This window comes from Coregonus clupeaformis, chromosome 23, assembly GCF_020615455.1.
Source record: "Coregonus clupeaformis isolate EN_2021a chromosome 23, ASM2061545v1, whole genome shotgun sequence".
In the NCBI taxonomy this organism is placed as follows: domain Eukaryota; kingdom Metazoa; phylum Chordata; class Actinopteri; order Salmoniformes; family Salmonidae; genus Coregonus; species Coregonus clupeaformis.
Genome location: NC_059214.1, coordinates 48660440 through 48676692, shown reverse-complemented (window position 1 = coordinate 48676692; position 16253 = coordinate 48660440). Strand labels below are relative to the sequence as shown.

Sequence of the window (16253 nt, the reverse complement as noted above, 5' to 3'; positions counted from 1 at the left end):
GCTGCTGAGGGACACAGAGTCCAGATAGAGCCTACAGACAGGACAATAGGAGCTACTGAGGGACACAGAGTCCAGATAGAGCCTACAGACCGGACAATAGGAGCTACTGAGGGACACAGAGTCCAGATAGAGCCTACAGACCGGACAATAGGAGCTACTGAGGGACACAGAGTCCAGATAGAGCCTACAGACCGGACAATAGGAGCTACTGAGGGACACAGAATCCAGATAGAGCCTACAGACAGGACAATAGGAGCTACTGAGGGACACAGAGTCCAGATAGAGCCTACAGACCGGACAATAGGAGCTACTGAGGGACACAGAATCCAGATAGAGCCTACAGACCGGACAATAGGAGCTACTGAGGGACACAGAGTCCAGATAGAGCCTACAGACAGGACAATAGAAGCTACTGAGGGACACAGAGTCCAGATAGAGCCTACAGACAGGACAATAGGAGCTACTGAGGGACACAGAATCCAGATAGAGCCTACAGACCGGACAATAGGAGCTACTGAGGGACACAGAGTCCAGATAGATCCTACATACAGGAAAATAGAAGCTGCTGAATGACACAGAGTCCAGATAGGGCCTACAGACATTACAATAGGAGCTGCTGAGGGACACAGAGTCCAGATAGAGCCTACAGACAGGACAATAGGAGCTACTGAGGGACACAGAGTCCAGATAGAGCCTACAGACAGGACAATAGGAGCTACTGAGGGACACAGAGTCCAGATAGACCCTACATACAGGACAATAGGAGCTACTGAGGGACACTGATTCCAGATAGAGCCTAAAGACAGGACAATAGAAGCTACTGAGGGACCCAGAGTCCAGATAGAGCCTACAGACAGGACAATAGGAGCTACTGAGGGACACAGAGTCCAGATAGAGCCTACAGACAGGACAATAGGAGCTACTGAGGGACACAGAGTCCAGATAGAGCCTACAGACAGGACAATAGGAGCTACTGAGGGACACAGAGTCCAGATAGAGCCTACAGACAGGACAATAGAAGCTACTGAGGGACACAAGAGCCCAGATAGAGCCTACAGACAGGACAATAGGAGCTACTGAGGGACACAGAGTCCAGATAGAGCCTACAGACAGGACAATAGAAGCTACTGAGGGACACAGAATCCAGATAGAGCCTACAGACAGGACAATAGGAGCTACTGAGGGACACAGAGTCCAGATAGAGCCTACAGACAGGACAATAGGAGCTGCTGAGGGACACAGAGTCCAGATAGGGCCTACAGACAGCACAATGGGAGCTACTGAGGGACACAGAGTCCAGATAGGGCCTACAGACAGGACAATAGAAGCTGCTGAATGACACAGAGTCCAGATAGGGCCTACAGACAGGACAATAGGAGCTACTGAGGGACACAGAGTCCAGATAGAGCCTACAGACAGGACAATAGGAGCTACTGAGGGACACATAGTCCAGATAGACCCTACATACAGGACAATAGAAGCTACTGAGGGACACAGAGTCCAGATAGAGCCTACAGACAGGAAAATACAGCTACTGAGGGACACAGAGTCCATATAGAGCCTACAGACAGGACAATAGGAGCTACTGAGGGACACAGAGTCCAGATAGAGCCTACAGACAGGACAATAGAAGCTACTGAGGGACACAGAGTCCAGATAGAGCCTACAGACAGGACAATAGGAGCTACTGAGGGACACATAGTCCAGATAGTGCCTACAGACAGGACAATAGGAGCTACTGAGGGACCCAGAGTCCAGATAGAGCCTACAGACAGGACAATAGGAGCTACTGAGGGACACAGAGTCCAGATAGAGCCTACAGACTGGACAATAGGAGCTACTGAGGGACCCAGAGTCCAGATAGAGCCTACAGACAGGACAATAGGAGCTACTGAGGGACACATAGTCCAGATAGGACCTACAGACAGGACAATAGGAGCTACTGAATGACAGAGTCCAGATAGAGCCTACAGACAGGACAATAGGAGCTACTGAGGGACACAGAATCCAGATAGAGCCTACAGACAGGACAATAGGAGCTACTGAGGGACACAGAGTCCAGATAGAGCCTACAGACAGGACAATAGGAGCTACTGAGGGACACAGAGTCCAGATAGAGCCTACAGACCGGACAATAGGAGCTACTGAGGGACCCAGAGTCCAGATAGAGCCTACAGACAGGACAATAGGAGCTACTGAGGGACACATAGTCCAGATAGGACCTACAGACAGGACAATAGGAGCTACTGAATGACAGAGTCCAGATAGAGCCTACAGACAGGACAATAGGAGCTACTGAGAGCCACATAGTCCAGATAGGACCTACAGACAGGACAATAGGAGCTACTGAATGACAGAGTCCAGATAGGACCTACAGACAGGACAATAGAAGCTACTGAGGGACACAGAGTCCAGATAGGGCCTACAGACAGGACAATAGGAGCTACTGAGGGACACATAGTCCAGATAGAGCCTACAGACAGGACAATAGGAGCTACTGAATGACAGAGTCCAGATAGGACCTACAGACAGGACAATAGAAGCTACTGAGGGACACAGAGTCCAGATAGGGCCTACAGACAGGACAATAGGAGCTACTGAGGGACACATAGTCCAGATAGAGCCTACAGACAGGACAATAGGAGCTACTGAGGGACACAGAGTCCAGATAGAGCCTACAGACCGGACAATAGGAGCTACTGAGGGACACAGAGTCCAGATAGAGCCTACAGACAGGACAATAGGAGCTACTGAATGACACAGAGTCCAGATAGAGCCTACAGACAGGACAATAGGAGCTACTGAACGACACAGGCGATACTTTGAGAAGTTTTGATGATGACTTGGAATTTACATTGACATGTATATTGTAGCGACATTAACCCAACCCCTATCTATCTATCTCGTCAAGGATTTCTTGGCGTAGCAGTTAAGGTGTTGGATTGACAGGCTCTTGGCCTGTGTTTGAATTCCAGTTGGGGCTACACCCCATATTCCTACGTTGGTGTCAGAAGTGGGATGGCGTGTACCAATTTTTGGGGTGACACCCTGAATTAGTTACAATATATTATCCCATTATAAAGTCACAACAATGGCTTCTTATTGTTATTAACTGGTGAGACAAAGGGACTGTGAAATGGTGTCTGTCAAAATAATGTGTGCTGTTGTCAAGCGAAAGCAGATTCCCATTTTACGAGGAGCAGAAGAACTTGTACTTAGCAAGCAAAGCTCAACGCGAGTCCAGCCAAAGGGCGTCTCTTCCAGTTCAATACCGACTTATCCATGGGAGCACTCCCAGACCTGTTAGCATAGAGACATTCTTACTATGGTTATATTGTCTGAACAGCACCACAGAAAGAAGAATGGAAGAAAGGAAGGATGGAGGGATGAACTTGGGGTCAGAGGGATGAAGGATGAGAGAGGGAACAAAACAGCAGAGACATTGTTTCTGGCCCTCTCTTTGGTGGGTGTGTCTATAACACAACACAAAGCAGCTGAGGCCTAGAGGTGGTCTGGCCTTCTCCTGAGATTGTCTGCAAAACCAGCCCTCTGATTGGCAGTGCAACTAGCATCTACCTCCCAGGTACACCTAGCATCACCAGGCCCTCTCCCCCCATAGCATCACCAGGCCCTCTCCCCCCTATAGCATCACCAGGCCCTCTCCCCCCTATAGCATCACCAGGCCCTCTCCCCCCTATAGCATCACCAGGCCCTCTCTCCCCCATAGCATCACCAGGCCCTCTCCCCCCCTATAGCATCACCAGGCCTCTCTCCCCCTATAGCATCACCAGGCCCTCTCTCCCCCCTATAGCATCACCAGGCCCTCTCCCCCCTATAGCATCACCAGGCCCTCTCCCCCCCCCATTGCATCACCAGGCCCTCTCCCCCCTATAGCATCACCAGGCCCTCTCCCCCCTATAGCATCACCAGGCCCTCTCTCCCCCATAGCATCACCAGGCCCTCTCCCCCATAGCATCACCAGGCCCTCTCTCCCCCATTGCATCACCAGGCCCTCTCTCCCCCATAGCATCACCAGGCCCTCTCTCCCCCATAGCATCACCAGGCCCTCTCTCCCCCATTGCATCACCAGGCCCTCTCTCCCCCCTATAGCATCACCAGGCCCTCTCTCCCCCATAGCATCACCAGGCCCTCTCCCCCCTATAGCATCACCAGGCCCTCTCTCCCCCATAGCATCACCAGGCCCTCTCCCCCATAGCATCACCAGGCCCTCTCTCCCCCATAGCATCACCAGGCCCTCTCTCCCCCATTGCATCACCAGGCCCTCTCTCCCCCCTATAGCATCACCAGGCCCTCTCCCCCATAGCATCACCAGGCCCTCTCCCCCCATAGCATCACCAGGCCCTCTCCCCCCCCCATTGCATCACCAGGCCCTCTCTCCCCCTATAGCATCACCAGGCCCTCTCCCCCCATAGCATCACCAGGCCCTCTCCCCCTATAGCATCACCAGGCCCCTCTCCCCCATAGCATCACCAGGCCCTCTCCCCCCCATAGCATCACCAGGCCCTCTCCCCCCCCTATAGCATCACCAGGCCCTCTCTCCCCCATAGCATCACCAGGCCCTCTCTCCCCCCAATTGCATCACCAGGCCCTCTCCCCCCCCTATAGCATCACCAGGCCCTCTCCTAATGAGTAGATGCCATCAATTATGCAAATGTTAATCAAATATGATTTGTGGCCTGAAGAGCTTTCAAATTGAATAAGGCTTTTTTTGCATCTATAGGTCTGTGGTGGGCAAACAACCACCCAACATAAGGACCCCTGTATGTTTGCCTAGCTCGGCTCCGATCCTCAGTTACTGTTCTCTATATTTCCAAAGGAAACTTTATATCTGAATTATTTATTGTCACAAGACATAGCACCGCCATAGAGGCAATGCTCAGCCAGTGTTTGGCCTAGTACACACAGGTTGTATAACGCATTTGACACAACACTTGTGATATTTGCAACAACAAAGAATAGACACCACAGTTCTGTTTGCAGACCAATAAAAACAAAATGTCAAATGCGTCATACATCAGTTGGACAACCTGAGTGTGCACTATAGTAGGACTTTGAGTGAACACAGTTGACCTTTTCTGCAGCTGACCTTCCAGTGTCGTTAACAATAGCTCCTGTTGTCGTGCTTTAAGGTCACCGATTCGAGGACAACCCTGGGGTGAGGCGTCATCTGGTGAAGAAGTCGTCTCGATGCCAGCTCACTCGGAACAGCGACAGCTCTCCGCCCCAGTCCAGCCTGAAGAGGAAGAAGAGAATGGCCGACAAGAAGACCCATGAGGTGAGACATCAGACTCCACGGCACCACTTGATTGTACTCCCGAGTGGCGCAGTGGTCTAAGGGGTGCTAGCTGTGCCACTAGGGATCCTGGTTCGAATCCAGGCTCTGTCGTAGCCGGCCGTGACCGGGAGACCCATGGTGCGGCGCACAATTGGCCCAGGGTAGGGGAGGGAATGGCCGGCAGGGATGTAGCTTAGTATGTAGAGCATGGCGTTTGCAACGCCAGTGTTGTGGGTTCGATTCCCACGGTGGGCCAGTATAAAAAATGAAATAATGTATGCACTCACTAACTGTAAGTCGCTCTGGATAAGAGCGTCTGCTAAATGACTAAAATGTAATTGAAAGATTGGACATATTTGATAATTAAAAACACATGATCTTCTTAGTAGTTGTTTACTTAAGATTAAGCAGATCTAAAGCCAGGGGACTTCACTTTACAGTACGGACTTCTCCTGTTGAAATCATGATATAGTCCTAAGCCCTCAGTCATAAGCTTAGGAGATATATTTTTAGACTATATAATTTAAATCAGTGACCACAGGAACACATGTTCCAACTTTGCTTACTATTTCTATCAGTGCTATCTGAGTAGCTCACATTGTGTCCCATTTGTATGATGTCATATTCGGGCAAAGGAGTGACTATTTGGTCCCCTGAGTGTCCCTGGAAGGTTAGCGCCAACCTCTACTCTCTTAGCGTGCTGTGTACGCCAAGAACAGTCCTTGCAGAAATATTTCATGAAGTGTCCTCCAGTGCCACAGCACAAATGTCTATTAGACCAAAATATTACTTTTTCCATTTACTTAGAAAGTCTTTCAAACATTCTGCTTTACTTCATACACTTGAATATAATTAAATAATACTTTTTTGAAGTCAACAGCTCCAATAGATTTTACCCTTTTTCTCAGTTCTTGGACTAGAAAAGAATACCAATGACCATAGGTGAAGTTATGGATAACCAGGTGTCTGTTTGGTACCTGTAGGTGAAGTCATGGATAACCAGGTGTCTGTTTGGTACCTGTAGGTTAAGTCATGGATAACCAGGTGTCTGTTTGGTACCTGTAGGTGAAGTTATGGATAACCAGGTGTCTGTTTGGTACCTGTAGGTGAAGTTATGGATAACTAGTTGTCTGTTTGGTACCTGTAGGTGAAGTTATGGATAACCAGGTGTCTGTTTGGTACCTGTAGGTGAAGTTATGGATAACTAGTTGTCTGTTTGGTACCTGTAGGTGAAGTTATGGATACCCATGTGTCTGTTTAGTACCTGTAGGTGAAGTCATGGATAACCAGGTGTCTGTTTGGTACCTGTAGGTGAAGTCATGGATAACCAGGTGTCTGTTTGGTACCTGTAGGTGAAGTCATGGATAACCAGGTGTCTGTTTGGTACCTGTAGGTGAAGTCATGTATAACTAGTTGTCTGTTTGGTACCTGTAGGTGAAGTTATGGATAACCAGGTGTCTGTTTGGTACCTGTAGGTGAAGTCATGGATAACCAGGTGTCTGTTTGGTACCTGTAGGTGAAGTCATGGATAACCAGGTGTCTGTTTGGTACCTATAGGTGAAGTCATGGATAACCAGGTGTCTGTTTGGTACCTGTAGGTTAAGTTATGGATAACCAGGTGTCTGTTTGGTACCTGTAGGTGAAGTCATGGATAACTAGGTGTCTGTTTGGTACCTGTAGGTGAAGTTATGGATAACCAGGTGTCTGTTTGGTACCTGTAGGTGAAGTCATGGATAACTAGGTGTCTGTTTGGTACCTGTAGGTGAAGTTATGGATAACCAGGTGTCTGTTTGGTACCTGTAGGTGAAGTCATGGATAGCCAGGTGTCTGTTTGGTACCTGTAGGTGAAGTTATAGATAACTAGTTGTCTGTTTGGTACCTGTAGGAGAAGTTATGGATAACCAGGTGTCTATTTAGTACCTGTAGGTGAAGTCATGGATAACCAGGTGTCTGTTTGGTACCTGTAGGTGAAGTTATGGATAACCAGGTGTCTGTTTGGTACCTGTAGGTGAAGTCATGGATAACCAGGTGTCTGTTTGGTACCTGTAGGTGAAGTCATGGATAACTAGTTGTCTGTTTGGTACCTGTAGGTTAAGTCATGGATAACTAGTTGTCTGTTTGGTACCTGTAGGTTAAGTCATGGATAACTAGGTGTCTGTTTGGTACCTGTAGGTGAAGTCATGGATAACCAGGTGTCTGTTTGGTACCTGTAGGGGAAGTTATGGATAACCAGGTGTCTGTTTGGTACCTGTAGGTGTTTGTGGAGCTCAACGAGCTGATAGTGGATAAGAACCAGGAGTTGCTCTGGAAGGAGACGGCCCGTTGGATCAAGTTTGAGGAGGACGTGGAGGAGGAGACAGACCGCTGGGGAAAACCCCATGTGGCCTCGCTCTCCTTCCGCAGCCTGCTGGAGCTCCGCAGGACCATCACACATGGTGAAGCTCTCACCCCACACACACAGATACACACCCAGTCACAAACGTACCACTAATAAAACCTTGTTCCCCCCTTATGCCACGCTAAGGTGCTGTCCTGTTGGACCTGGAGCAGACCACTCTGCCTGGCATTGCACACCTGGTGGTGGAGACCATGGTCATCTCAGACCAGATCAGAGCGGAGGACCGGGCCAACGTGCTCCGCACCCTGCTGCTCAAACACCAGTGAGTGGTCATCTGCCCAGGCTTAGCTATATATACAAATGCTCTAAAGTCTATGTATCATCACCCCTAAGTCTTAATCAGATGTCATACAAAGAGAGGAAGTCCATAGCTGTGTCCCAAATGGCCCATAGGATCTGTGGTTCTGGTCAAAAGTAGTGGGAATAGGGTGCGATTTGGGACGCAGACCACATCTATAGGGGTTGCAGTAAGTGATGTTGGACCTCAAACCAGGATAAGTAGTGGGAGGTTAACAGTAAATAGCAGTGATTGTTGCATAAGACAGCTAAAAAAAATCTCACTTGTCAAGGATATGTCATTCTCAATTTGACTTCCCCGGTTAAATAAACTACCACACTGTTTTAAATCATCCAAATCTAAATTATTTTAGTCCTACATGAAAATACAAAAGAATGTCACCCCAATGCCAACCCACACAATCACCCCCTCCCCTCCCCCCAGCGTGCATTGGCATACCTATCTATTGATCTACAATGCGTTACCATTTGCCCTAACAGAGCTGCTGCGTTGGTGGCCATGATAGATTTCAACAAGCATTGCACAGTATAATGGAGAGAAAAGGCTTGATGAATGTCAGCAGTCAAATGTATTTATGCTGAGGACGGAGCAGTATGAACACATGAATGATGGATAAAGGAGGACTTTCTCTATGTGTATTTTGTTGTCTTCAATACAACCCCAAAAGTAGCCTTACGTTTGGACACAGGCCTATGTGGTATCAATCCACTCCAACTATACACATGCACACACACACCTTTTCAATACGTGTGAACCCTCCCTTCTATCTGTCTCTGTACTCAGATTCAGTTTTGCTAAGCCCAGCTTGATTCCTAGGCCCAGCTTGGTCCCTAGGCCCAGCTTGGTCCCAACTCCGTCCCCAAGCCCTCCACTGAAGAAGAGGACAGAATGGTACCGTGTTTGGCCATTAACAGTATTAACTTTGCATGGTGTCTCGAGTTACTCTGTGGTGGAACATTAATGGTTTACGGAGACTCAACAATCATGGTTTTCTGACTAATGTTGTGGTGTGTTCCTGGGGTTTGCTTGAAGCGATCATCAATTTTTCTCTTAATGGTATGCGTATTGGATGATGGGAGAGATAGGTCTAGGCCTATTGGATGAGGGATAGATAGGTCTAGGCCTATTGGATGATGGGAGAGATAGGTCTAGGCCTATTGGATGAGGGATAGATAGGTCTAGGCCTATTGGATGAGGGATAGATAGGTCTAGGCCTATTGGGTGATGGGATAGATAGGTCTAAGCCTATTGGGTGATGGGATAGATAGGTCTAGGCCTATTGGATGAGGGATAGATAGGTCTAGGCCTATTGGGTGATGGGATAGATAGGTCTAGGCCTATTGGGTGATGGGATAGATAGGTCTAGGCCTATTGGGTGATGGGATAGATAGGTCTAGGCCTATTGGGTGATGGGATAGGTAGGTCTAGGCCTATTGTATGATGGGATAGGTAGGTCTAGGCCTATTGGATGATGGGAGAGATAGGTCTAGGCCTATTGGATGAGGGATAGATAGGTCTAGGCCTATTGGATGAGGGATAGATAGGTCTAGGCCTATTGGGTGATGGGATAGATAGGTCTAAGCCTATTGGGTGATGGGATAGATAGGTCTAGGCCTATTGGATGAGGGATAGATAGGTCTAGGCCTATTGGGTGATGGGATAGATAGGTCTAGGCCTATTGGGTGATGGGATAGATAGGTCTAGGCCTATTGGGTGATGGGATAGATAGGTCTAGGCCTATTGGGTGATGGGATAGGTAGGTCTAGGCCTATTGGATGATGGGATAGGTAGGTCTATGCCTATTGGATGATGGGATAGGTAGGTCTAGGCCTATTGGATGATGGGATAGGTAGGTCTAGGCCTATTGGATGATGGGATAGGTAGGTCTAGGCCTATTGGATGATGGGATAGGTAGGTCTAGGCCTATTGGATGATGGGATAGGTCGGTCTAGGCCTATTGGATGATGGGATAGGTAGGTCTAGGCCTATTGGATGATGGGATAGGTAGGTCTAGGCCTATTGGATGATGGGATAGGTAGGTCTAGGCCTATTGGATGATGGGATAGGTAGGTCTAGGCCTAGTGGGGTCAGTGTCTGAGGTCGATCGTTGTGTGACAGTGTGTTCTTTTAGACCTGTTCCTACTATGCGTTTGGATTGGTATAGGTTACAATCACCTCATTTCAGAGTCTGTCAGAATGGACAAAGGGGAAATAGCGTCAATAATGTCTCTTATGGGAAATCAAAGTCATTTTTTAGTTGTGATAGTGAAGCTTGAGGACAAATATGGTTTCAGTTGTATTAAGCCCATACATTGTCAAGGTATTCTGGCTTCCCCCCAGAAGTAGCACCTGCCCAGTCTCTCTCTTATGATGCCATGTCACACCAAGGGTCAGTGACAAGTCACCTGGCAGTCTGTCACCAACCATAGAGCAAACTCTGGGCCAGATGGCACCATTGTCAACCATTCAGAGAGATTCACTGTATGTGCAGCACACACACACATGCGCACACACACACACACACACATGCGCACACACACAACAGACGGTGAGCAACACTCCGCCACCAGGCCTCGTCACACACACCCCATCAGTTGAAACCTTTCGGCAACGTTTCTCTCCATGTCACCAGCTGCTTTCCTTGGGAAAGGACGTCCAATCGGCTGAGCCAGTTCAACATAGGAATTTATGATGTGTAAAGAAATACATCAAGGCGGCTGTAGAATTTAGCTCATGGCTTACTCTGTCCCGTTAAAAAAATTCTCTGGGCGCTGCTTGAGCACAATCCGGTGTGGTGTCACACCTTGTTTCTTTGTTTTGTTGCGCTTTTGTGTCCAACTCGGGAGGCGGGTAACGAGAGCGAACGGACCTAATGATGCTGGTGATGTCACCTCTGGGTTGGAGCGGGAGTGTGATCAAACTGTCTGTGTGCTGTGAAGGGCCTGGTCACACACACGTGCACACACACACACACACACACACACACACACACACACACACACACACACACACGTGTCTTTGTCAACAGGAACACCCATCATAATCCAGTGGATCTTGAAAGAGCTGTTGGACAGTATGGAGGATTGTTCTCTTTCTGTCTGCATTAACAATCAGCCACTCACCAACTTCTTGAAGGAACACATTATATTGTATAACAACCTTCATGAAGTCCCAATCCTATTGTATTGTGTCTCCCTCCCAGCCCCATGCTGTTACTGTAATAGAACCTCCTGTATCTCCTGCTTCCAGCCACCCCAATGACGAAAAGGAGGGCCTTTTCCATCGCAACCACTCCACCAACAGCCTTCACGGCAGCTCCCAACGCAACCACAACCACGTTCCCGACACCACGGCGCCCGAAGTGGCTGAAGATCATGCAGAGGTCATGCGCCATGAAAACAAGCAGCAGAGCAGAGATGTGTTTGTGAGCTTGTCTGTCTGGATGCTGCTTGAAGCTGCTTGGATGCTGCTTGGGTGCTGCTTGGATGCTGCTTGGGTGCTGCTTGAAGCTGCTTGGGTGCTGCTTGGGATGAATGTGGCTCTTTGTTTAATCTTGTGTAGCAGGCAGCCTAGTGGTTAGACAGGCAGCCTAGTGGTTAGACAGGCAGCCTAGTGGTTAGACAGACATCCTAGTGGTTAGACAGACAGCCTAGTGGTTAGGCAGACAGCCTAGTGGTTAGACAGACATCGTAGTGGTTAGACAGGCAGCCTAGTGGTTAGAGAGGCAGCCTAGTGGTTAAACAGGCAGCCTAGTGGTGAGACAGACAGCCTAGTGGTTAGACAGGCAGCCTAGTGGTTAGACAGGCAGCCTAGTTGTTAGACAGACATCCTAGTGGTTAGACAGGCAGCCTAGTGGTTAGACAGACATCCTAGTGGTTAGACAGACAGCCTAGTGGTTAGGCAGACAGCCTAGTGGTTAGACAGACATCGTAGTGGTTAGACAGGCAGCCTAGTGGTTAGACAGGCAGCCTAGTGGTTAGACAGGCAGCCTAGTGGTTAGACAGACCCTAACCCTAACCCTAACCCTGCTGGTTACTATACCAGGGGTATTGAACTCTGACCCTACGAGGTCCGCAGCCTGCTGGTTACTGTACCAGGGGTATTGAACTCTGACCCTACGAGGTCCGCAGCCTGCTGGTTACTGTACCAGGGGTATTGAACTCTGACCCTACGAGGTCCGCAGCCTGCTGGTTACTGTACCAGGGGTATTGAACTCTGACCCTACGAGGTCCGCAGCCTGCTGGTTACTGTACCAGGGGTATTGAACTCTGACCCTACGAGGTCCGCAGCCTGCTGGTTTTCTCTTCTACCTGATCATTAATTGCACCCACCTGGTGTCCCTGTTCTAAATCAGTCCCTGATTAGAGGGGAACAATGAAAAGAACGCAGTGGAACTGGCTTCAAGGTCCAGAGTTGTGTTTGAGGGCATTAGAGTGTACTAAAACATCAGAGATATGCGGCTAGTACAGTAATGCAGCCACAAGTGGGAAACAGAGAAACACAGATAGTTCTTGGAATCGGAGACAGAAAGAAAGCTCCCATTAGCAACTCCACATGTGGCGAATTAGTCCTTAGTCAGCTTACAGAGGTGCTCCTTGTTAAAACTTCTTGATGCATTAACTGTGAAACTGTAATGTTCCCCGTGGCTTGAAACGTTGGAAAATTTAAAACAACTAATAAAAATCAATAACTCCAGTTGTATTAAAACAATTTAAAAGGGATTTTACCATTTCGTACCTTTGTCACTGCCGTTGTGGATTTGTGTATGCCAGAGGTAGACAACTAGACTCAGCCGCGGGCCGATCTTCGTCAGAGCGGATGGTCGGGGGGCCAGAACATAATTATAATAATTTGTACACTGCAAATTGATCACAACTAAGCCCACAAGAGATTGTATTTGAAAATAACAATAAATTCATAACTTGATTACATTGAGACATGATCACATATGTTTCTTTGTTTATTGTGGGAATACTTGGGAAGAAATTTCCTAAATATATATATTGTTTGCTGAATTCTTGGTGGTTTTACAGTCTTGTTTGTATCACAAAAACTTTGGCGGGACAATTATTTTTTAACTTGCGGGCATTTAGCTGACCCCTGGTGTATGCTGATAAAAAACTGATAATCACTGTTCGACTGTTTGACTGTTCGACTGTTCGAGGCTCATAAAATTGACAAATGTAGCCTTTTTTTTTAAATACACTTGTGAGCTTTGGACCAACTGAGGGCAAGGAGAGAGCCTGTGCATTTGCTGTGAATGTCTGGTAAAGCTTTGTGTTAGCACATGCCACAGGCTTAACATGAAATAAATTATTATGTTTATCTTTCACCCGTTAACGTTTGTCTGGTTTGTCACAACAGAAATCACTCCATCCCCCCCTGCCGATGGCTCTCCAACAACAGGTTACCAAACACACAAAACTCCTAGCCAAGATTCCCAAGGACGCAGAAGCAACCGTGGTCTTAGTGGGTAAGATTAAGGAGTGTGGGTGTGTGCAAGCATGTGTGCAGGTGTGTATATGTGTGTGCATGTGTGTGTGTGTGTTTGGGATGTACAGTACATGTATTTCCAGGCTACATTTGTCAATATTGACTTTTTCCGTTCACATGATAGGCCTAAGGTGATGCGTACCAGGGTTCTCGCCAAAGAATGTTAGAGTGGCGCTGCGCCGCCGTGTGGACTGGCTGCGCCACTATGTCATTTAAAATTAAAAAAATAATAATATATATATTTTTTTTTTTAACTTGATTTGTTTTCATTTAAGGCCATGCACCACATCCTAACATGGTGTCCCGTGTAGCTCAGTTTGTAGAGCATGTCGTTTGCAACGCCAGGGTTGTGGGTTCGATTCCCACGGGGGGCCAGTAAAAATATATAAATATGTAAGCACTCACTAAAAACTGTAAGTCGCTCTGGATATGAGCGTCTGCTAAATGACTAAAATGTAAAAATTTATTTTCTGGCTCTAGATTGCAGGAAATGGCAGTTAAAGGTGTTAAAAAACAAAACATCTCTCAATCACTCCCACCATCCAGTCACTGCCCATGCCCCACGCTCCACCCCCCGCCGTACTCAGCAGTACCACATTGTTAAAAAATCCTGGGGAGAACCCTGTGTACCAATTCATTTATTTTCTAACTGGCGCAACTCAACTTTCCCCTGACAGTGATAGCGAATTTGTGGTGTGATTTCTCAACCAAAATAGCTGCCCTGGAATCACCTGTTGGATATATCCAGTCCATGCATCGTTAGCCTAACTTGCCTTTGTTAGCCATCACCCATCAGCACAAGCATTGGTCCCAGAGATCCTCCACTGTGTGTCATTCCTCAGGTTGCGTGGAGTTCCTGGAGCAGCCAGCCATGGCCTTCATCAGGCTGAGTGAGGCGGTCCTGCTAGAGTCGGTCCTGGAGGTGCCGGTGCCGGTCCGTTTCCTCTTTGCCTTGCTTGGACCCGCTCAGTCCAACATGGACTACCATGAGATCGGACGCTCCTTCTCCACCCTCATGTCCGACAAGGTAGCCAACCTGAAAAAAATATGATTTTTCCATAATTCCTCTGAGCTATAAATAGTACAAATAGTACAAATATTCAGGACTGGTTTCCCGGACTCAGATTAAAACTAGTCCTGGACAAAAAAATATCTATAATCAACCTCCATTGAAAGTGCTTCCAAATCAAGAACTAGGCTAAATCTGGGTCAGGGATTACGCTCTTCGAGGTCTTATAGACCATTGCCCATCTCTTCAAAACATCCCCAGAACTTCCACGAGGTGGCCTACTTTGCGGACGACCGGCAGGACCTGCTGAATGGCATCAACGAGTTCCTGGACTGCAGCATTGTCATCCCCCCTTCAGACGTGGAGGGCAAGGACCTGCTGAAGACGGTGGCCTCCTTCCAGAAACAGATGCTGCGCAAGAGAAAGGAGAGAGAGAACATGAAGCCCCCCTGGACAGACCAGGAGACCAAAGGTGAATACAATGTCTTTGATTGCTTGATTTAATTACTATTTTTGTATTTATTTTTATTCATGCAACAATAAGGGTATATTTTCTAAGACCATTCATTAATTCAGCCCATACCTTATGTGTGAAGCACATATGTACCCCTTTAGGGTCCCAGGAGTAGATTGAGAATCCCAGGCATAATATATGTGTACGTTTCTGTCTGTCTGTCTGTCTGTCTGTCTGTCTGTCTGCCTGTCTATCTGTCTGTCTGTCCCACTACAGAGGTGAGCCAGGAAGAGCAGGAGGAGGAGGACCAGGAGGTGGACCCCATGAAGCGGTCGGGCATCCCCTTCGGAGGCCTCATCCATGACATCAAGCGGCGCTACCCGCGCTACGCCAGCGACATCAAGGACGCCTTGGACTCACAGTGCATCGCCGCTGTCATCTTCATCTACTTCGCCGCCCTCTCGCCCACCATCACCTTCGGAGGGCTGCTGGGTAAGAGAGCATGGGGGCTCACAACACAATCATTGTTTTTCTTCTACCTCAAGAATGTGATTGAATGACTTGTCAGAACAAACAATGACAATATTTGCTATCCATCCTAAGAGGATGTGTACTCCATAAAGAGCTAGCTAGCTAAATAACCAGCTAGCTTGATAGATCCCCAAATTGCTAAAAAAATGTTTGTGACAACCTAGCTAGCTGGGCATCACCATTTCCTTGTATCTCTACATGTCACTGTAGGTTTTAGATACTGAATAGTTCATTGATACTGTACAATGTTTAATGGTGTTCTCATTAACTGGAAAGTAGCTGTTACTGAATGAGAGGAAGTTTAATAACTATCTGTCAACATCCTTCTGTATTTCCATTTAAACAGGAGAGAAAACAGAGGGCATGATGGGAGTGTCTGAGCTCATCATCTCCACGGCAACCCTGGGGGTACTGTTCTCTCTGATGGCCGGACAGCCCCTCCTCATCATTGGCTTCTCAGGACCCCTGCTGGTGTTTGAGGAGGCCTTCTACAAGGTGCCTGAACAGAAACATATTTACAGCATGGCGATGGTAGACAATAATCCATCCACAAATCACAGTCATTTAAAGCATTTCAAAAAATTGTCATGATAACGTTAGGAAAGTTAGATGTGTGTATCTATTGGGCTAGTTCATGTTCCATTTGAAAAGCTATTTTCTCCTATTCGGCGCCTCGTCGACCTTTCCTGCAGTCAGATGACCTAGTGACCTCATGGGCGGAATATTATTCATATCTTTCAGAATTTACTAAATAGTAAACAATATTTCAAAAAA

General features: G+C 47.6%; 1 protein-coding gene across 4 annotated transcripts in view; it reads left to right on the top strand.

The window, feature by feature from the left end:
- The window catches only part of LOC121536476 (anion exchange protein 3-like), a 61864-nt gene that overhangs the window by 31023 nt on the left and 14588 nt on the right, over window positions 1–16253 (top strand). For 3 of the 4 annotated variants that reach the window (XM_041843768.2, XM_041843770.2, XM_041843769.2), the window contains 9 exons: window positions 5151–5296; window positions 7551–7731; window positions 7821–7956; window positions 11242–11374; window positions 13357–13465; window positions 14328–14512; window positions 14756–14966; window positions 15225–15440; window positions 15826–15974. In XM_041843768.2, coding sequence (XP_041699702.1) covers window positions 5151–5296; window positions 7551–7731; window positions 7821–7956; window positions 11242–11374; window positions 13357–13465; window positions 14328–14512; window positions 14756–14966; window positions 15225–15440; window positions 15826–15974 — 1466 coding nt within the window. Of the gene's footprint in view, window positions 1–5150; window positions 5297–7550; window positions 7732–7820; window positions 7957–11241; window positions 11429–13356; window positions 13466–14327; window positions 14513–14755; window positions 14967–15224; window positions 15441–15825; window positions 15975–16253 lie in introns of all 4 variants that reach the window. The other variant, XM_045206745.1, reaches the window with a different exon arrangement.